At 41.6% G+C, this 22,832-nt stretch overlaps 1 protein-coding gene across 1 annotated transcript in view; it reads left to right on the forward strand.

Annotated features, from left to right (window-relative positions):
- The window catches only part of glra1 (glycine receptor, alpha 1), a 100,330-nt gene that overhangs the window by 12,777 nt on the left and 64,721 nt on the right, over positions 1-22,832 (forward strand). The window contains exon 4 of the mRNA XM_078261398.1: positions 2,761-2,799. Coding sequence (XP_078117524.1) covers positions 2,761-2,799 — 39 coding nt within the window. The remainder of the gene's footprint in view (positions 1-2,760; positions 2,800-22,832) is intronic.

Below are 22,832 nucleotides of genomic sequence, written 5' to 3' on the forward strand. Positions count from 1 at the left end.
AATCTGCTGAAGTGAAGGGACATACTTTCCAAAGGAAGGTCTCGTGGCTCTTTTAGTATTCTAGGTAATAGCCCTATCCTTTCCAAGCCAGGACATTTAGATGGGGACTATATTGCACAGAGCGAGGAATTGTAATGCCGTCGCAGAGGTGACTCTCTACTGAGTTATGACGAAAATATTGATCGTGCTTCAACGTCTAGTGGGAGCAGGCGGAACGGCAAGGGCAGCGAAGAGAGGATTATTGAAGAGGGTAATGGTAAAAGGCAGCCACACGTACGAGGGCACTCAAGATGGACTGAAATAGAGACCGATAGGAGGATGGGGGAGTGGAGCGGGCAAATGGAAAGAAGCAAGGATGTATGCACTGATTGTGCAGCCAAAAGTAGCAGTTGAAATCCATATATTATCGAGAGCTAAAAGAGAAATGATCACGCTAATAATTAGAGCCCTGTCAAATGAGCCATGTTTTCAAAATGAATGTACTCCATAGTCCACTCCACTCTTCAGTCATACGGTTTGCTATAAATACCTCACATCATTATTGTTTCTTCTTGATTCTAAAGATAGTAATGTGGTGGAATCTGTTAAGCTAGAGGCAATGCAAAGCTAATCGGGGACGTGTAAGAACAGTTGACGGCTACATTGCTCCGTCTTCCCTCTGCAGTCCACTGGTCCATAGCTAATATGTTTGTAAGGAGGGGAATACTGCTTAATAAAAGGCCATTAAGTCCTCCTGTGGAATCCCATCACACCTCTAATTACCAGCTTGAGGAAAAAAAGGTTTAAGCCTACCGTATCAGTCTAAAAGGCCTGATGGAGAGGTTTACACAAAATTGTTTACCGCTGTGACACAATCACGAAGGCGGTAAGCTGCTGTTTTCAGCTCTACATGGCAGAAGTGTCGGCGGATGCAGGCAACTTGGGAGTACACCAGAGACAAAAAACAAAAATATATCTGTTTTCCAACACAAATCCAAGTTTTTGTTGTGTTCTTACACCTCCCCTACTAAGCCAAGAGAATTGATTCTGCACAGTGCTAGTAATTATCTCGCATTATGAGATCCCCACTGCCAGCAAAAAAAAAAAGCCCAAAACCAAAGCTGCTGTGGTTTTAATGCCAGGATCAGGTGCTCAGATGTTCGACAGGCTGCCTGGCCGCGGGGCTAAGCCCGGGTTTAGCCCTGACACAGAGAGTCTGCTGTGTGCAGAACAGGGAGGAAAAATTGCCTTTCATGGATTCAGGCAGATTATAGAGTTTAAGTCACCTGTCTACAACAGTTCATGGTCACGACGAATACTTTCCATCTATCTTAGGAGCCATTTCCCTTCTCTTTTTTTTTGCCGGGCTGACAATGACAGATTACAATATCGCTCCCAGACTTCGACTCGGCGTAGTCGCCATCCCTCACAGTGGCAGTTGTCAAGTACAGCAAAGCAGGCCAGGCCCGGTTTACTCAGTTCAATGCAATTCGGAAGCAAAATAGGACATCAGTCAACAAATCGGAAGCTATGAAAAGAAAGAAAAAAATACTCCTCTAATGTAGTTCGAGGACATTTGTTTGGCTTTAGTTCATAGTTCAGAGTAATAGAAGGATAATGTACATTTTGATGAAAAACAAAAGGCTGTCTGGTGACATTTCTAACTTCTGTTGAGAATTAATTGCAAAGAAATACACACAGATGGGATCATTGTTTGCTCAGAAAACCTTAACATGAGGATATTTCTGGATTCTATCAGTCTCACAATCTGTGAGACGCTTGGGTATGAGCAGCAGTCGAGTATGTTGGAGAGTAGGTTGGCATTTTTCCATTATAAATCAGCCTCTGTGCTGACTAAAAGTTCCTTTTCTGTGGTATGACTGAAATGATGTGGCCCATTTGGAAGTGGTTGAAGATTTACATTTTTTTTTTTTAGGTGGAAGTAGAACCTTTTGTCATTCCGATGGGCTCCATTTCACCAAAATGACTTCAAATTAATGGCGCCCATTCGAAGCAAGACGTGTAATTTCATTTCCGATTTGGAGATTGTTTCTCCATTCCTATGGGATTACAGCTTCATTTCTGTAGCTGCAGTCTAATTATTGCGAGGGGAATAAAGAATCACTTTTGAGAACTTTGTAACTGAAGCGATTTCACTTCACTCGGGAGTCAGTCGAATCATTCTGGAATATGTAACTCACCACCAACTTGTTGCCCAAAAGACAAGTAAAAAAAAAAGGTACAATTTCTTTGAAAGCCAAATAAGGCAAAAAAAAATCCAAACGAAGCCAGTTTGACATGTAGTCTTTGCATTCTCCCCGCCCTTTCTCCTCTTCCTCCTCTTTCTCTCTGGCCTCTTGCATCTCCTGTAGTGCATTTTGCTAGCCTTTCTTCAGCTCCTCTTGACAGAACTGCATTGCAACCCTTGTCCTCCTGCTCTTCATCACAGTGCATCGCCTCTCCTGCCCGCTGCAGTATGGCAGTCGATTGTTCCTCTACAGACTCGTGCATCCCTCCTTCCTGCTATTGCCTTTACAGTATGATGCCCCCCCCCCCCCCCCTCCCTCCTCCTCCCTGCCCCTCCTAAGTCTCCCCCACTGCCATATGCTCGCCCCCGCTGAGTGTTGGCAGCAGTGCGACACCTTAGATAATCGAGTCTTGCTGTCTTGTTCGCTCCTTGATAGACAAAGCGGTTGTTTTCCTTAATGAGGACAAACAACGTATAGTTGGTAACGTGTTGTTAGAATATGCTGTGTTTAATTCTGATCTTTTTTTTATTAGACCCCAAAGGCTCCAAAAATGAAGCTACTCACAAGAAAGGTACTTTCCTTTTCTTTTCCCCCTTTTTTCTTCCTTTTTTCTTCCTTTTTTCTTCTTCTTCATCTTCATCTTCTTCTTCTCTTCCCTGACCAAGGTTTTGTGTTTGTTTAACCGCTCATGCGATGATGAGACATTTTCCAAATGTTAAGAAAACTAAGAATGCTTTCTTGGTTTAAGTATATAGACATTGCCATGTGTTGTTGTAGGTTATGTTTATCAAAATGGTCCACATTGTATTGTCTCGAAATCACTGTAGAACATCTGGTGACAGGAGCAATTAAGCCAAAAAGTATTTGTCAAGCATCAGCAATAACTCAAGCTTTACTTAATAATGAATTATGTTGACACCGATATGTTTTTCTCCCTTAATGCCACACATTATTGTTTCATTAGTGACAATCACCTGTTGGAAAGCATGACAACAGTTAATTCCTCCAAAACAGCAAATATTAAGCTGTTTATCCCAGGCCTGTTTCGTCTGTTTTATCAGTTCTCTCTGGCAAAACGAGGCCTTTTCTGTCTCTGTAGACACACAGCTCTTTTTTTTTTTTAACTTGGCTTGTGTGTAATCTCAACATCATTCTGCTGGTCAGAAAACTTTATTATTTAGCTTTGCAACAAGCCTTTTTGCACTTGACTTGCTGATGTGTAGGTATACTGTACTGTATGCATATATGACACTGTAGTAGCTATAGCATGGGACAACTCCCTGAACAAAGTCCCTACTGGGTGCCAAATAATGGTGCACTGTAGTGGGTCACGGGTGAGTGTAACAAATGACAAGAAAGACATACATCTGCCTGAGACTGTGTGTTGTGTGTTACACAAGCCGTTATACAGCGTTTTGATTACAAACTGTTTTTTAAAAAAATGTTTCAATTTCATTTTAGCAGGAGTAAATGAAATGCTGAAGTAGATTGTTCATTTTTACTTTAGTGTGTAGTAAAATGTCTGTAGTGTTGTTGTATTGTATCTAGGGATGTAATGATGCACTCACCATATGATTCGATACGATTTTATGTTGACGATACGATTTTGTCACGATTTATTTTAACAGAATGAACTGCAGACAAATGACTGAAAAATATTCCTTTATTCATATAAACTGTGCAAAACAACAAAAATAGATTATTAAAACCCCACATCAAAATAACTTCTAAATCTATTAAAATAAACTAAGAACACGTAGTGAAGTCTGAAGTCAAAGATGTGAAATCAAAAGTAAATTACGCCCTATCCCAGTTAAAAATTGCATTGCGACTTTTTTTTATCTCAACCGGTTGTATTCTTTACACATTTATATCAATTTTTAACCGATTCACGACGCATCGATACATCCCTACAGAATAGTATAATATACAGTAGAGTACAGTATTATAGTCCCGTACAGATATAGCTCCATTATACTGCTCTCGATTTGTTCTGTGTTGAAACGTGTTGAGGAATCTCTTTCAGCCCATTTGTCTCGTTAGCTTAACATGCTAACGCTCATAGCACAGCATGCCCCTTTACACAGTGACTCCAGTCAGTTGTAACTAACTTGTATGTGGCCCTAATTTACATGCACAGACAGGAAGCCATGGTAGAACCCCCACGTACACACTCCAGGCACACATACTGTACACACTCATCTACATACTGTGGTTCATTCTGCCATTTGTGCTGCAGAATTTTCCAGACAATTACTGCTGGGAGGTGGAGCAAACAGCAGAGGTGATGCACTGGGAAATCCTTTTTGGGCAAGGCTGCCAGATAAAGTTTATGGAAGCATATTTCAATGTTTTCTTGGCAACAGAATATTCCTTAGTAATTATAGCAACAATGGTGAGAAAACACTAGAGGTCCCAGTGCTCAAAAAGTGGACTCGGGCCGCCCCGTCTTAAGAAGATTAAAACAAAAATTCAACTTCAGCAGCGTCTTTATCCGCAGTCCTACAGATATGATCCTTTTGTGTCTGATTACTCTGGGTGACTAATGCCATTGTGAGAAACTCCGCTGGTTTGCACACTGAAGACCCCAATTACCTCCTGAGCTTATTCTACTGGCCAATACTGTCAGCTTCATAGGAGACAATGTTTTATATTGGCAGGCAGCAGCCCGTCTGCCCCCAGGCTGCTGCGATGCATAACTTACCCACTGGCTCTGCAGATGGAAAATGAAATACAGAGCTAATAAGAAATAGTTTCTCATTTTAATGTTCAAATAGCAGAAGAGAATTACAGCTTAAGAAGCTAAGATATGTGTTAGAGAGGAAGGGAATATCAAACTATGGCTAGACTTTGAAACTAGTCAACATGCACACCTACTATGATTAAGTACTTTTTTGTAGTTGAAATGTTGGATCAGCCATTGATGCCCTCGATTTTCTTAACAAAAAGTATGTCATACAGTATTAGTCTCGCATAGCCAGACTATGGCTACACCGTCATTCTGGGATAAACGCTCTGGCTTGTTTGTACTTCTTTGAACCAATTACAACTCTCTTGGGCGGCCCTAGGCCCCCGATGCAGCATCGGTGCCCTTTCAAAATAGATGGTGGAGATAGCGGAATGGGCCTGACACCGCATGATGTCAGGCTTTATCCCAGCACTGTACATCCGGTTAGCCAGACTAGCCATAAAGGGTTAGAAGCAATTCTCCAGTTGTTGGAGTCATACGGATTTAAAACAGTCAAAGTAACATACTGGCAGCAGCTCCGCCAGTAAACTACTGTTTATTTACAGTAAGCATACTGTTTTTAAATTTTAAGGTATTTTACTGTAAATAAACAAACTGTTTCTTACTGTGTTATTTGAATTTACAGTAATATACTGGCTGCAGTGTAATTCCTGCCTTTTCCTTTATTTTCCCAAGATGCATTGGTATTAACAGTAAATACCTGTAATCTGTAACATTCGCAGATAGTGCTGTAATATTATTACTATTTTCTCCCAGAATGCATTGCCATTTACAGTATGATCCTGTATAACATTAAAACAGTAAGATACTGTGAGATTTTAGCTGTAAATTCACATCAAAGGTTAACAGTGCAGAAAAGCAAATTCTCTTTTTAAATGAAAAGTTTGCACAGTTTCTTACTCTCTTCAAAACACCCAGATTTGAAGCATAATTCAAATCAGCTCAGCTTATCACAAGAAGACTGTTAGCTAGTTAAGTATCCAGGAGGCTAATTCAGCAAAGAGGGGGGAAAAAACGCTATTAATATTACTATGCTAGCGCTAGTTTGCATGCTAACCATAAACTGGGTGATAAAAAAGAACCGTTAGTATCTGTCATAGTGCTGTCAGTTAAACGCGTTATTAACGGCGTTAACGCAAACCCATTTTAATGGCGTAAATGTTTTGCGAGATTAACGTTCTTTTTGGCATAGCAAACTTTGTAGTTTTTTTCACATGCTGTTGCAACAATTAGTAAAGTAAAACTACAACACCACACCGGATCTAGCTAGACCGGAAACAAAACAACAGGCACGCCGCACACACTTGTTTGGGCTTGCGAGCCGGGAAAAGAGTAGTATGCTAACGTTACATTTTGAGTGGATGGCGAGCGCGAGACGCAGAAATGGATGAATAAGATTCTGAATGGAAAGTTTAGGCTACTTTTAAAAAGTTGACAAATGGTTCCATTGGTTCTGTGTGTTTTGTCGTTGTGAACTGAGCTATCATCGCAGCACGTCCAGTCTGAAATACCACTTGATGGCCAAGCACACAGCTGATGCAAATTCTCCGCCCCCTCGTCAACGCCAGGCGACAAAAGCACAAAGCACGCCGATCCACTTTTCCATGTTGATAAGAGCATTAAACTGAGAAAAAATAATTGGACAAAAATGAATCTAGGGACATTTAGAATAGATAAAAATGCGCGATTAATTGCGATTAATTGTGACTTAATTAACTATGACATTAATACGATTAATCACGATTAAATATTTTAATCGTTTGACAGCACTAATCTGTCATTGTCTATACCCAAACATAAACTACAAAAGGAAAGTAAAAAAAATATTTGTCTATCCACCCCGTGATTCAGATCTGCTTCAAAATCTATGGATAATCAGGCCAGTAGTTTTTCTGTAATCCTGCTGACAAACTAACGAACCGAACCGGGGGGGGGAGTCCTTGGCGGAGGTAACCAGCACTGATAAAATGATATGCAGTAACAAACTGAATTTGCCCTCCAATATGGCTGTCAGATGTGGTGCTAAATCACCTGAAAGTTCTCTATTGACAACTACCAACTTATCAGAAAGGATTTGGCATGCTGGAGATTAAATCTCATTGATTTGTTCTGATCATGGTTCTCACTTTGCACAGCAGGCAATAAAAGAGTATTTTATTTCCCTCTAGTGCGTCACTTAAGATCTTCGAAGCTTTTACTTGCGATGATGGTTATCGACTGGCACACCTTGCTCTTTATTATCACATATGGTACGGCTAATTTTACATTTTTTTACTGGCGTGCAGGCTCATCTCTTTAATCTGCAGAGCCAGTCGGCTTTTGAAAACGTTGGTGGAAATGTCAATTTTAGAAGAGGGGAGGACAGCAGAGGAGGCATGAAGGGGAAAAGATTAGGTTAATGTCGAAGGAAGAGAGGAAAGATGTCATACGCAAGAGGAGAAACGGGGTGATGGGAGACTGCGAAAGCTAAGGACAGGACAGGCAAATGGGAGGAAAAGGACACTCTACCAAAGCAAAGGGTTATGAAGAAAATTAAATCATGTAGGGAATGGACGAAAATAATAAAACAAACTCAATTAAAGGACAGTCATGGGCAGGGGAGGACATCAAGGGAAAGATAGGGACAAGCAAATGAAAATAATAGACAAGAATGTTAAAGAAAGGACAGTAAGATGAGAAGGTAGGACGGAACGAAAACAAGCGAGAGCAAAGGGAAAATGAGAACAATAAGGAAAGAAAAAAAAAAAAAAGAGTAGATGACGACAGGAAACAAAACAAAGAGAATGAAGGCAGAAGAAACGTACGAGACCTAAAGCAGAGCACATACTCGACAGCGAGAGAAAGCCGTCATCGAGGAGGACACGTAGGAGGAAGACGAGAAGAGAGAAAAAGATAGGAACGAGGACACAGAGAGAGAGAGAGCGGGGAGGGAGGAGGGGGGGGGAGGAGATTTCTCTTCCAGCGTGTTCAGCAGAATCCAGTCAGCAGGTCAGGGCCTGAAGCCTGGTCGCGGCCGCCGTGGGCAGCAGCCGCTCTTCCTGATTAGAGGCTCTGCTCTGCCCCTTCTGTTGTGGGATGTTCAGCACCTATTACCCACAAGTCACCTCCTTTGCACCGGCGCTTTATATGCAGATTAATGTTAGGCCAATGGGATCTGTGTCCTCGGAACAGATTCCGGGCTCTCCTTCTCCCCTCTGTGCCGTGCAAGAGGCCCGAGGATTCAGTCCGTCTCTGTAGATTTATGCTTATCCAAGTGGAGGACGGCTTTGTAATATGATTGCATAGTGCTTTTTCGAGAGGTGACACTTTAATGTGACAACTGCAGGTTGGAGCATATTGCGGTTACTTTACTATTTTTTATTTTTTTTATTTTATTGAGAGCAAAAAAAATAAAATAAAAAAAGATCTGCTGCTATGTAGATTTATGCTTATCCAAGTGGCCTGTCTCATGGAGGACACCTTTATAATGTGATTGCACAGTGGTGCAGAAAGCTAACACTGCAAAATGATTACTGCAGGCTGGAGCACATAGGGTGGTTTTGCTGATTGTGAAGCAGAATACCCCCCCCCCCCCCCCCACACACACACACAGTTTAATGCCCATCCAAATGGCCTATTTCAAAGAGTATAAGGGGACTGCACGGCGCCTTAGAAAGGAAACACTTGGGTGTGATTACAGGGTTTCCCTCGACTAAAGAAACTCCAGCAAAATCCTCAGACCTACACGACAAAACAAGTCATTTGTCAATGCCCTCCAGAAATGCCTGATACGAATGTTGTCTGATGTATAGTTCCAGTGGGGTTAAGTTTAGACAAGAAAAACGACATGGTTAAGGGTGGAAAAATATTGTTTTCGTGCTTAAAAGAAACCGGTGTTGACAGTTGGTAGGAGACGGGATGCAAGCCCCGGTCTCTGATGTGGCAATCACACACTTCTGTGAAGGAGAAACCTGCTACACGTAGGTGTGTGATCGGGAAGGGCAGTAAAGTCTTCACTGCATGCTGATAGAGGGGATACTCAGATTTAATGCACCGCAGAAATGCTGAGAGAGAGGCTGCTGAGCTGAGTGTGCACATTTGGTTTTAATTGATTTGATGTACAGTATTTCTTGCCGCTTTAGAAATGCTAATATTTTTTTATCAGTTTTTCGCGATCAGGTATCTTTTGTGGGAGCTAAACCCCCCCCCCCCGCCGAGGCAACAATTCACAGTCTCCAAGAGGACGGTTTCAAAGGCTCTAGCAAGTTTGTATATTTTTTTAAAGCATTTAAAGAATAACTCTCCTCTATCAAAGGCACTTGATTTGCATGGATGTCATATTACAGTGAACTACAGAGACATGATATGGCTTTAGATTTTTGCATTTGTTACCGTATCGATTGATAAGAAACTAAACCGGCTACTGAACATGGGGGATTTAGTGTCATAAATGAAAACTAATTTGAAAAAGTGTAAATACTGCATGAAGTGTTTGTTGAAGAAAACATAAATCAGTGTGTGGAGTCATCTCGGTCTTTCTGTAGTTCTTAGAGTAAAAGAGCAGAGCAGGTTCTCTAATTAAAAAAGTGTGCTGTATTGCAGGGAGTGTTGATTCAACTTTTTAATCCAAAATGAGAATTGTGTTTAATATAAAGGCTCAGGGAAGTGTGTCAGCTGTCGAATGAAATTGAAGAAAGTTCAAATTGAAAATCCACCCGTCCGTTTATTATACCCTCTCATTTCATAGTCGTGACAACACACTAAATGAATTGAAAAGATTTCTGAATGGTATTCTGAGCGCTACAATGCTGAAACCGTATTTAAATTATAAAACCTTTTATTTCCACTTTATCTAAAACGTAAAAAGGGTTATAAGGGGATAATATCGAATTGACCTGTTTTATCAGTGAGGCTGAGGAGGAGTGCATGCAAGCGTTTGAGGGATAAGGTGAGGGGGCGGAGTGTGTGTGTGTGTGTGTGTTTGCGTGTGTGTGTGTGTTACTACACTAATCTCACATACCTTCCTCTCAAGATGATTAAAAGCATTGAGCTAACAGCGGAGCATCACGTCACACTGATTCATTGAGCAGATGACCATCTCTCACACACACGCACGCACACACACACAAACGCACACGCACGGACACACATGCACACAAATAACAAACAGTCCATCTGCACAAACACATGGTCAGGCATACAAACAAAAGAGGAAGGATCAAGCAAACACATACGCTTATGTTCACACACAAAAACACACCCGTGTGTACCGTGCCAATACTAACGCCACACTGCTCACATTACTTTTAGTTTTATCTTTCGCTCTCTCACACACACACACTCCCACACACTCTTTGCAGCATCACTACCTTTCAGTAATCTAGTGGAATAAAGCTCCAGTCACCTCGTCTCCGTCGATGTGTTGCAGCCGTAGACCTGCTATTGATTTCTGTCCCTCTGCAGTCAAGCAGCTGCCAGGCTGTCATGTCCGCCCGTCAGTCAAATCCTGGCCTGGAAGGTCCAGGAACTCTGCTTACTAATTCACTGCAGGCTTAGTTCACTGTCATGTGGCAATATGCTTTCTTCAGGAAAGTGACCTGTTACTTTTAGGATTTCTTTCCCTTTATTTGATAGTGACAGTGGATAGACAGGAAAGGTGGGAGAGAGATGGGGGATGATGCGCAGCAAAGTGCCGCAGGCCGGACTCGAACCCAGGCCGCTGCAAAGGACTCAGCCTACATGGGGCGCATGCTCTTACTGGGTGAGCTAGAGGTCGCCCCATTTTTTATACGAGATATTTTTCACGAGCCCTAAAATGCTCCCTAAGACCTTCAATGCAAAAAGCAGTGAAGCCTCCTTTCTGGCACTCACGCTGTGTTACTAAGTATGATGTAATAGATAGATAGATAGATAGATAGATAGATATTATATGTCATTTAGCTGACGCTTTTATCCAAAGCAACTTACAATTACTACATTTGTCAGAGGCCACACATCTCTGGAGCAACTATGGGTTAAGTGTATTGCTCAGGGACACATTGGTTGATGTATCACAGTGGGAATTGAACCCAGATCTCCCACACCAAAGGCACGTGTCATGCCATCACCACCCACCCAGATAGATAGATAGATAGATAGATAGATAGATAGATAGATAGATAGATAGATAGATAGATAGATAGATAGATAGATAGATAGATAGATAGATAGATAGATAGATAGATGGATGGATGGATGGATGGATGGATGGATGGATGGCTGTCTTTCAGGGTGCTCTGGCCCAGGATTAATGCCTAGATGAGACTGTGTGTGTGTGTGTGTGTGTGTTAGGGCAATATGTATAAACAGAGAGGGTATGAAAGAGAGGACATGTACACATGCAAACACATGCTGACAGGCAAACTCACAAACAAACACGCACACGCACATACACACACACACACACACACGGGCACACACAATTATTCTCACTGCAAACATACAGGGTACACATAACGTCACATGGAAAAACTGAAAATGCTTGCAGGCATAATTTTGAGTAAATATGCATAGACACACACACACACACACACACACATTCACACAGCCTCAGGTGATTTCTGACCAGGCTGCCATGCATCCATCCATCTCGCCATCCTCTCCTGCCTCCCACTCTGAATACATTTCATCTGATAATGAAACTTGAACACCCTGTGGCTAAAAGAGAGAATACGACTGAGAGAGGAAGCAAGAGCAGAGGGGCAATGAGACAGGAAGAGAAAGGGGGGAAAAAAGCAAAAGAGGAAGAAATAGATTTATGAAGAAGGCGAATGAGAGATGAAGGAAGGGGAGGAGGAAGAGTAAAACATATCATAATGGCATTTCTGCTCCCTCGCTGGGGAGGAAAATGAAGTTTTTCCCCAAAGTTCACTCCATGAAGAGGCGTTGATGGATAGTTGAATATGTCAGCAGGAGAAACCACTATTCCTCATCTCACCACTCCAATTAAAATGTGACAGGAAGTGTTTTTTCCCCCCGCCACTGATCAACCGCACTGTTTACCTCCTCGCGTGAAGCCAAAAGGGTTTACTGTTCTATAGGAGGAGCCAGGTATACGCTTTTATATGTGGGAGAATAATGAGAGCTGTCTGTGTAAAGGAAGACGGATTGCGGCACAGTAAAAGGGCTACGGCATCTGCATGGGAATAAAGGCAGAAACAAATAAGACTGCGATGCAGACAGGTTTTTTTTTTCAGGTGTTGGATATGGCTTTAGAGACAGTAGACACAAGGAAGAGAAGAGGAGTAAAAACAAGTCTTGTTTCAATAGCGTTTTATAGTCAGGAGACGGACAGCACTTTAATGTTCCCCAGCTTTCGAGCATTTTCTTTCCCCCCGGCGTTTCACAGCCTTCGTGTTTATCTCCTCCTCCGTTGTCGTGTCTGGATCTAATATAGGAAAGACATTGAATAAAACAGCAGTAGCCGTAGCAGACTCAAAGTTACTCTCCCTCTTTTTGTCTGCCTGTATTCCTGCTTGTAGGGCATGTACAGAAAGTCAGGGAACACCCTGGAAAGTTTGTTAATTTGAGTATAGTATATAAAAAAGTGTTTCTTAATCAACACGCAGCAGCCAAATTAATGAGTATGCTATTCGGAAATGGCCCTAACCTCAAATTTGTCCTGCCCAGATCCCTGACCTCAACCCAATCCAAATACTTTGGGATGAACTCAAACGCCGACTGTGAGCCAGAAGTCATCACCCAGCATCTGTGTTTGGACCTCGCTAAGGCTCTTGTGGCTGAATGGGAGCAAATCCCTGCAGCCAGGTTTTAACATGGTGGAAAGGCTGAAACCAGAAGAGGGAAGCTCTGTTAGAGCAGAAAATGAATGCCTGTGGCTTTATAATGAGATGTTCAACTAGTGGTTGGGTGTCCTTAAACCTTTGACCATTACAGAACCAGATGTTTTCATGTTCCAGTGAAAATAAAGTTCCATTTACATAAAATATGCCAGAATAGACCTGCAAACACTCTGCATTTGTGGCCAAAGAGCCTTTGAAGGCCTTTTTCTTCTTGAACAGGATCTGTTTTATGACTTTTAGCAAACTTTTTTTTTTTAGAAGTTGAGCTGAGTAACTTTCCAGGAATATAAAGCTCTGAGCGTTTGATAAAATGTTCATTATTTCACTGTTTCACTATCGAGGCAGGAGATTTATGACTCTTTAAAGTTCCCAGGGAAACCCTTTTATCATTTCTCTCGCTGGCATTCCAGCTCTGATGTTTATGCATGGAGGATAAGACCAACATGATCACCTCCTCAGCCGTCGTGTCCGGACATAATGGAAGGAAAACAGCAATGGGGAAAGAAAAAACAACCCTCTGCTTCTCCTCTCTCGTTTCTTTCTCTCTCTGTCAGACTCTCTCGCCCTCAGTCCTTCTTGTAAAATGAGCCTTGTTCCTCAACTTCCATGAGCATGTGTGGGGAATATATATTAGTTCAATAAAAAGTAAAACTGCTTTCCCCGGACCATATAGCCTCACAGACGACTCCCTATAAATATTTAGTGTCCCGCAGCCATTGTAGTATTTTTTGCTGAAGGCAGCTCAATTGCAAAAAGAGGCGATCCTGCGTAATTTAGAACATTAGTCATATATTTTGTAGCCAGCGACTTTTCTTCTCCCTTTGCTTTGTTTGTGGCTGTGAATACAATTTGGCCTCGCCGCTGCTGCGCTGAGGTGTCACTTACAGGAGTGCAAATTGGGCATCAGGAGAGGAGAGTTAAATAAAGCCTAGAGCAGGGCCAAGACAATCCTCCCGATACCTGTTTTACAACCCTCCTAAGGGCTGATAATGGAGCATACCGGCTGTACCACCTATAATCTTTCTTCTTGTAAAAGCATGAGGTGTGTGGGTGGCCTTTTTTCTGAATCTCATATTACAATAGACCCGCCAGTGTGTGTTCAGACAGTTGCGAAAGTATCTTTTTTTTTGCCAGCAATGCTACTATTTGGGGTGTGACAACATGAACGTACCAATGTTCTTTTTGGTAGGAGTATGGACTGCATTCTGACGGACTGCAGTCACACCACAGTTTGATACAATTTCAGAACTCATCATTCCGACTCAGATATGATTTCTTGGTCTGATTTTGAGTTAATTTGACCTTTTCTTGGGTGAATACTTTGAAATTGCAAGTGTGGAAACACCGTAGAAGGCATTTTGAAAAGTGTATCTCCAAATTGTGAGCTTTTAGGCATCGCCGATAGATAACACATGCGAAGAACAGCGGTGGTCTTCCGTTGACCACCATGTGTTTTGTGGTTTCTTCAAATACCAAAGGTTTATGATTTTTTTTCTATGCCGTTCCTCAACAAAACCTAATTCTTCGAAGCATTAAATTATCAAAATTGTCATGAACAAAATGACAACAGCCGTTAATCTATCTAAAGTAGTTCTATGATATCTGATTGTGTTTTTATGAAAGATACAAAGTGCTGTGACATTGCAAAAGTTACTACAATTGAGACACACTTATATTTGTTTGACACAATGAAATACTGTGCACATAAATCTTTATTCTTATTCAAACGTCCGAGGTACTCCGAGAGTCCAAAATACACTTGTCTAAAAGATTAACTTCCCCCTTCCACCAACAACATCTGGCAGTTTGACTTTCTGAGCTCATCAAAACTTAAATCTGCTCCTCACACACGCACAGCTCAGACGCCTCAGCATGAAGTGAGCTGTGACAGCTCTCAGCGCTGCAGCGTTACAGACTAGTTCTGTTCGTGAGGAAGTCCGGCTATTGTTGGCTGAGTCATTGTTGGCAGATGGGGATCAAGCCACCACCAGAGGCTTAGGCATGGCTGCACAGAGTCCCGGATTGATGCTGCAGAGACCTCTGAGTCTCACTAGATCAGGGGTGTCCAAACTTTTTTGAATGAGTGCAAGATTTGATAATGTGAAAATGCCCGGGGGCCAATGGTCCCTTCAACAATAAAAGTTACATACAACAATTTTTATTTTCAGTGTCACAATTATAAAAATTTTTTAAACGGCAATGTAACCAAATCAACGCCACTCAGATGTGAACAAATCTAAAATAACAAAAAAAATTCTGCCTTAGTTTGACATCTGTAGTCAGATAACCAAACTGTATGGAATACCTTAAACTTGGAAGTTGATAAATATCTTAACCTCATGTTCATTTTTAACATGACTTTTTAGAACTAGTGCAACATTTGTTAACATTTAAGTGTACAACATATGACTCTTGCTCTTGTCCTTCACAAACCGAGGCTGCGGGCCGTATAAAATCTGGCTGCGGGCCATGATTGGCCCCCGGGCCGGACTTTGGACATGCCTGCACTAGATGATGGTGTCTGTAAGCCAAGGACTCAACTGGAAACCAAGACCGAAATGATGGATCTTTTTGTTGTGGTGCATTCATATGATATGTCATATATACGTACAACTCTAAAGTGAGAGACAGAGGATGTTGCAGCCAAATTCAGTTGTGCAACAAATCAGAAATCACGTGCCTGAAGGACGGAACATTTCAAACCTTTTTTTCAGATCAGGGTATGGTCTGATAGGTAACTGCTAAACAAAACCTATTTGGTTATGGAAAGATTGTCTTCATAAAAGTAAACAAACCCTACTTTCTGAAGTTGAAGCCCAAAGCTTTGTGGGCCAAGGCCTAATGTGAAATGGCTTGAAACTTTTTGATGCACAATCGGAACAACACACTGCTTTCTGCTAATGTCTTTTATTTCTGAATAATACAGTCTTGAATGTTGCCTTGGTCCATTCAGGATGAACAGGGAAAGTTAACTCTCTTCAAGAATGATGCATCATGCCCTCTCTTGCCTTCCTGTTTCAGTTAGATTGGAAATGACGTGTTTGTTTGCGGGGATGTTGGCTGAGTCCTACTTGTCGGTCAAGTAGATTTGGTAACACTTTACTTGAAGGTATCTACATAAGAGTGACATGACACTGTCATGAAGGTGTCATAAACTTTACAAACAAGTCATAAACGTTCATGACATAACGCTTCTTTTAGTAAATGTCATTCGGTTTTTGTCATGACAAGTTATGGTTAGGGTTAGGGTTAGAGTTCTAACCCTAACCCTAACCCTTTGTTAGACTATGTCATGACAGTGTCATGTGTTCATGACAGTGTTGTGTCACTCTTATGTAGATACCTTCAAGTAAAGTGTTACCGTAGATTTTATATATACAGCCCAATATTACAAATTTGCCTCAGGGGGCTTTACAATCTGTACAGCATACAGCACCCTCGCTTCAGATAAGAAAAAAACTCTCCAAACAAACCTTTAACAGGGGAACACAATGGAAGAAACCTCAGAAAGAGCAGCTGAGGAGGGATCCCTCTCGCAGGATGTACAGATTGTTGTGATTGGGCTGTTACTTCCTTGTTTGTCCTAATGAATGTGTCAACGGCAGAACAGCACTGTTTTGTAGTTGAAATAGAGGGAGAAAAGACACACGTTGGTCGTAATTTTGTTATTTCAAACTGTAAAGCCGCATCTCTGTTGTTGCCTCTATGAAAAAGGCAACGCATAGACTGCATCAGTTCTTACTGGGTCTGTTTACTAGACATAATGACTTCAAGTATCAACTGGACATTGCTGCATTTGAGATTCCCCACTACATTGGCATCAGCAGTGCTCCCTGCAGCCTGTATGCACCTGCTATATCATCCTAACACATGGCATTTGGTGGATGTGGCGCAACCTGCTGTTTAGTGCGCACTTTAATCCAAAACGCCTTCCAGTGTCATGAGTGGATACATTTGTAGTAAGAGTGGCTCCAATGGGAACGGAAAGCTTAAGCTTGGAGCAGTGAGGAGATAACCAAACCAACAATAGCTGCCAGTTTTCTGGCAATGCTAAAAATGTCATTTGAGTAGTCTAGGTACGGATCCATGTCATGTCTGGTGTCCACATTTTCGCATCCTTGGCAGGCAGCTCGCCGCCGCATCCACTGTCATTTTAAAAATCACAACGAGTACGAGATGTTAAGTTGACACCGGCAAAAACGCTTCAAGTCTGCCAAGATTGGGGGGGATAAAAATCCGCCCAACTATTAATCATTAAAAAAGCAATTACAGGCACTTCCCTGGCAGGTTTATCAGGCTGTCATCTTCACTCCATCTCTGTTTAGACCTATCTACTTCCTGGATAACCACCTCTCTGTCAGTTTGGCTCCGAGGTGAAACATAAGTAGATGCTGATGACCAGCAACAAGACACTCTGAAAACTCAAAGGTTCTACAGAGAACCAATGTGGTGAAACGATACCAGCAAGCAAAATAGTTTCTCTCTTTTAAAAGAGGACATGGTACCTTCTTATTTATTTTTTTTTTTACAATATTCCATGAAATATATTTCAATGGGACTAGGCTATTTTAATTCAGCAATTATTATTATTTTTTATAGTGCAGTGATTCGTACAGTAAATGTCCCATATCATTCTTTAAATGTATTATTTCTGCAATAAATGTCTGTCCTTCATGATCTTGCAAGTATTTTTGTGAATATTGTGGTCCAAGATGACCACAGTAGTATTTTAGTCGGCTGTCCTGTTTGTGGTGCACAGACTTGCACAAGTTGTTTCTACAGCTTATGTTTTGAGCGTGACACAGAAATTCGAGAGCTCAGGGAAGGTATAGAGCATTTCTTCAGTAAGAGGCTGCAGTGGCTGCAGTTAGCAGAAGTGCTGAGGCCGAGCCGTTTGTTTCATCCAGCTTTATTGCTGTTGTCACTTGTTTTTAATGAAATTGGAGTTCAGTTGAAGAAGGCGGGGTATTTATTCGTGCCGACGCACCTCATCACGCCTACTCAGCGTGTGTGTGTGTGTGTGTGTGTGTATGTGTGTGTGTTTGAGTGAGGGAGAGTATATGCGTGTATATTCAGTGAATTTTACTTTGAAGTTCACATGCCATGGGCTGGTAGAGTAGAATTGTATTTCACAAGAACATTCACAGCATAGACTAAATAATTCATATACATTTTTCATAAAAAATATGAAACCCTTCAATACAGTTTTATGACAGTAGTCAGTTCTGTTTATAGTTTTGGGGTCGTTAAAGTCCATTTACTTACCTTTAAGTTACTTCCTTATACAACAGTTTAAACTACATTTTGATATTTAATCATGCAGGCAATGGATTTGCTTTGTGTTGATTGGCTGTACGGTGGCCAGCAGGGACCAACTTGGATGCATGCAGAGGACAAGGACTGTGTAGAACGACATATTAAAATGTTATCAGCTACAAAAGGTTAACAGCAATGAGGCGTGCAGACAGTATGCATGCGTGCAAAAACTTATGTTAATGAGTGTTAATGTGGGTTTTGAGTGAGTGCGGTGCAGCGTGTAAGCCATGTATGTGTTCTTGAGTTTAACATGCGAGTGTGTGTTCCATGCACGCCCCAATGCACCTGCATATATATCTGCACAATCTGAAATAAGTGGTGTGTGTGTGTGTGTGTATGTGTGTGTTTGCCCGTTTTATTGCTTACTTTATATTTGTTATTGTGTGTGTGTGTGTGTGTTTGCGTCTTGATGTAATTTGGTGTATTTGTTTATCGAGCATGTTTGCTCATTTGCTCCTATAGGTGTTTGTCCTGTGTGTGTGTTTGTATTTACACTATAGGTTAATGTATGTGCTGTTTGAATGTGTTTGTCATTTTATCACTTATGTGTGTTTGTGTATATGTGTGGATACAGTACATAGCTGTGTTTCCATAAACCTATTCCCATGCACAAATTTGAAGTATCGCATTAAAAAAAGCTGGATGGAAACTGCAAAACTGGATAAAATGTTCTTAATTGCGCAAAGGAGTTGATGGTATGAACGGGATATGGAAACGCCTTGAACCAAATTCCTGATCACCTCTCTCTATTTTTCTTCCATAGATTGGGTAAATTGCAAAGGCGACTTGTTTTGTTTCCAGTTAGCAAGCTCTAATTCTTCTACTGTGATTACTGGCAGATTACAGCCACGTGTGGCCTTCAGCACCGACTTCTGACCAAACTACGCTGTAGCCTAGTTTACTCGCTCCAAACCAGTCTATGAAAACACACCTAATTCCCACTTCTTTTTACATTTAAAAAACGTTTGCTTAAATTTTGCTTGTGGAAACACAGCAAATCAACTGTTGCCTACTAGAGATGTCTACTTTAGTCTACTTTATCTCAAATCAAGGACCCACTGTTTTGAAACGACTACTGATTGTGGGTGGTGAATCTGGCAGTTCAACATAAGAATAGACTCATAAGAGATACTCAAACATACTGCAAAGAATTAACAATAAGCGTAGAAAAAAACTAAGAGCAGCATAGATTACAACATGGGTTTATTTGAGAATCCTTCATTTCAGACAAGAGGCTATGGAAAGCATTATGTCATCAAGTGTACTTACAAGTAATCCATAAAAGTACAGATGTGCGTATGTGATGTGTGTGTGCGTGTGTGTGTGTGTGTGTGTGTGTTTGTGTACGTGCGTGTGTGGTTCAGGCCATTTGTTACACACACACTGAGGCAAAAATGAGCGTGCAGCTACAGTCGCCGGTGAGTCACACTGCCAGCCTGCCCTCCATGACAGTTAATGAGCTGTCGCTTCTTTCTCCTTTCTGTCATTTTCTGCTGCACCCACGTCTTCTGTCTTTATTGGAAAGCTATATAGAAAACTCTCTCTCTCTCGCTCTCTCTCTCTCGCTCTCTCTCTCGCTCTCTCTCCCTCTCTCTCTCCTTCTCTCCCTCTCTGGATGGTTATTAAATGAAATGCTGTGCCAGAAAAGAGGGAGCGAAGCAGAAGGAGAAGAATATACTCCTCCTCCTCCTCTCCCTTCTCTTCCTCCTCCTCCCCCTCCTCCTCCTCCTCCTCAGGTTTTCCGCGTCACGCGCTGCGAAGGGACGTCAAAAGAAGACAAATTACGATATATACCCCCCCCCCTCCTGCCACGGAGCGAGGGGACTTTGAAGGAGGGATTTTGAACAAAGCCAGGATGCAGAGGAAATGTGTCAGAGGACTTGAGTTAGGCCTGAAAAGCCATTCTGAGAAAAAGAACACAGTGGAAATGTAATACCAGCCCGTCTATGGATAAACCCTCTGATGTACTCAGACGTATCAGAGCTTGTGCTCACGGGGTTTGTCGAGCCTGTATACATCAGACAGATACAGACAGGTGGTGGGGCTGGGGGGATCATTTACTGGGGAGCGTCTAGAGTCTATTTATTCAAGTGCGTTTACACCCAGTTTGCTTCAACTCCTGCAGTGCCAAACAAAGGGATCATTAATTTCCATTTTTGTTAGAAAAGTGGGAAAATAATTATGGAATTTCTGTATGTTATGCTAGGTGTTTTTCAATGAACTCTAAATAGAAAGGCAACAAATCCATAATACAGAAAGCAGATTTTCAGGCTTGAGATTCGATTAAAAAACGATTCACAGTATGTAAATGTAGTTACTTTTCCCATGTGATTGCAGTAGACATACAATAAAAAAAAAATAATAATAATATGAATCGATTTTTGAATCGTGATTCGAATGTGAATCGATTTTTTTGCACACCCCTAGTAGTTGCGACTGCTCCCCCGTTTTCTCATCATGTTCTATAACCAGATTTTATGGTCATATTTCAGAATGTGGGTGATTGTTGTTGAAAGTCACCATAAAATAATGAACCTCACGAATATCAGCACAACTGAAAATGGGAGTATCAGCTGATGTATGGTGGTGTGGTTTGTTAGGAGTGCAAACAGTAATCCACGACCCACCATGGTTGTAGTTCCATGCATCGAATTAAGTCAAGAGAAGCCCAATAGTGTCACACTTTACTGGCTGGTGCTTTAAGACTTTACACCAGAGATCTACAACAGGGGGTCCGGGACCCCTCGGGGGTCCTCAGAGGTATTGCATTAAAAACATTACCATGACATGAATCCAACATATTATTTGCAAGTATAAATCAGCTTATTTGGGGGAAAAAAAATAAATATTGATAGGCTTACTGGCCTATAGGTAAAGTAGTCACTAAGGTAGCCACCCACAGATACAGTTAACAAGGATTCACTGTGCCACATGTATGTTTAACATTAAAACATGCATTATGAAATCATGTCGACAATTATTTGAATAGCCTATGTGCTAAAAAGGTATATATAAAGGCTTTAGGCCACCCCACACGTTATTGTAGGCCCAGTTTAATATGCAACTTTACACTCCTGCTGCTTCGTCTCTGTTTCAGATAAGGTGTCCTGGGCTTAAAAAACGTTGAAGACCCCTGCTTTACACCATAAGACTTCCATAGTTCCCTTAGTCTAAGCACTGGTTATCTTTCACCCTTGAGGTAATTGAACCTCTAATCCTGGCAGTTTAAGTATCCCGATCTCCCCAGTCAGCTACGGTATGCAGTTATTTCTCTTTAGCTACTGTGGAACAAACTCATTTCGTCTGCAGCCAGTTTCATTTGCTGCACTGGAAGCAAACCTGGTTGATTAAATATGTGGAAGTTTGTTTACTTCACTCTGCTTTCCTCACGCAGCCCTGTGAGTAATCTATAGTTTGTTCTAATTAGATGCTATACATGTAAGCCACGTAGGGAGCGGTTGCCTCCGGCTAGCTTTAATAATTGTTTCCCCCGCTTAACCGTGCATCTTCAACCCTATGATTCGACTCTTATGGCTTAACCACAGTAGCGTGCTTGTGTGCGTGAGTGTGTGTGAATGACTCTCAGATGATATTCCTCCCCAGCGGCCTCCAGCAGTCCTCAGACTGTGACAGGGAGAGTAATTGGCCATCAAAATAATCCAGACCCCTTCCTTCATCCACAGCTAGCCGCCGGCAAGTGGAATTAGACACTGAATTTAGCCAGGGACTTTAAACACAACCTGTGTGTGTGTGTGTGTGTGTGTGTGTGTGTGTGTGTGTGTGTGTGTGTGTGTGTGTGTGTGTGTGTGTGTGTGTGTGTGTGTGCGTGAGAATATGACTCTCATGCAGCCCCTTGACTTAAAAAAATTACATTCTGTAATTCAGCACAGTATTAAATACATCATCTGATGAATGCCTGATGAGTGGATTATATATAATAGTATTACAGTAATCACATTACAAACGTTTTGCAATAATTTTGTGTGCAGCAATCTAATTATTTCATGGACAAAGACTATATAATGGCACTTTTTTTTCTACACATTTTAATACATTTCTCTGCATGAAAAGTGCAGAGCTGTATTGCAAAGGAGCTATGTTATGGTAAAGCATTAGTTTGTAACAGTGCCACTTTTCTAATTCAGTTTTGTATTTGACTACATTTTAGATCAGCCGTTTACTGGGTACATTGACTCTCTGTCATCATCAAAAGCAGCAGCGACTACCTCAGATAAGAAGGGTTCTCTGACTGTGATTTAGCACTTAAAGCCAATATCATGTCCACTGCCTGACGGAGATGAGAGCCGCGCTCCTCAGTGCAACTCCACTCCTGCCGCCAAGTAATCGCATTTGTGTTTGTACAACCTTAGTAATGCAGCAAATCGATGGAGCGGCTGCAAAAGGCCCGAATGCTATTTACTCCCACTTGGAAAACAACCTTGAAAAAAAACAACCTCGTCTCATCTCTGACAGGAGAGTGAGGGGGACTGTTTTTGTCATTATGCGTTCCTTTCAAATGACGCTTTTTAAGTCTCAAAGGGGATGTGAAATGTGAAATTGATTTTCTAGTTTTCTCAGGTCGTAATGAGATGTTTACACGTTTTCCTTCTCAGTGACTCTTGACCTAACTTGCTGCAGTCGGACACTGTCGGAGTATTTAAGTCCCGAGCAGCAACTCGTTTCTTTAGCACAGCCTGTGCTGGAACCCACCTCACCGAA

This window comes from Sander vitreus, chromosome 10 (genome assembly GCF_031162955.1).
Source record: "Sander vitreus isolate 19-12246 chromosome 10, sanVit1, whole genome shotgun sequence".
Classification (NCBI taxonomy): Eukaryota; Metazoa; Chordata; class Actinopteri; order Perciformes; family Percidae; genus Sander; species Sander vitreus.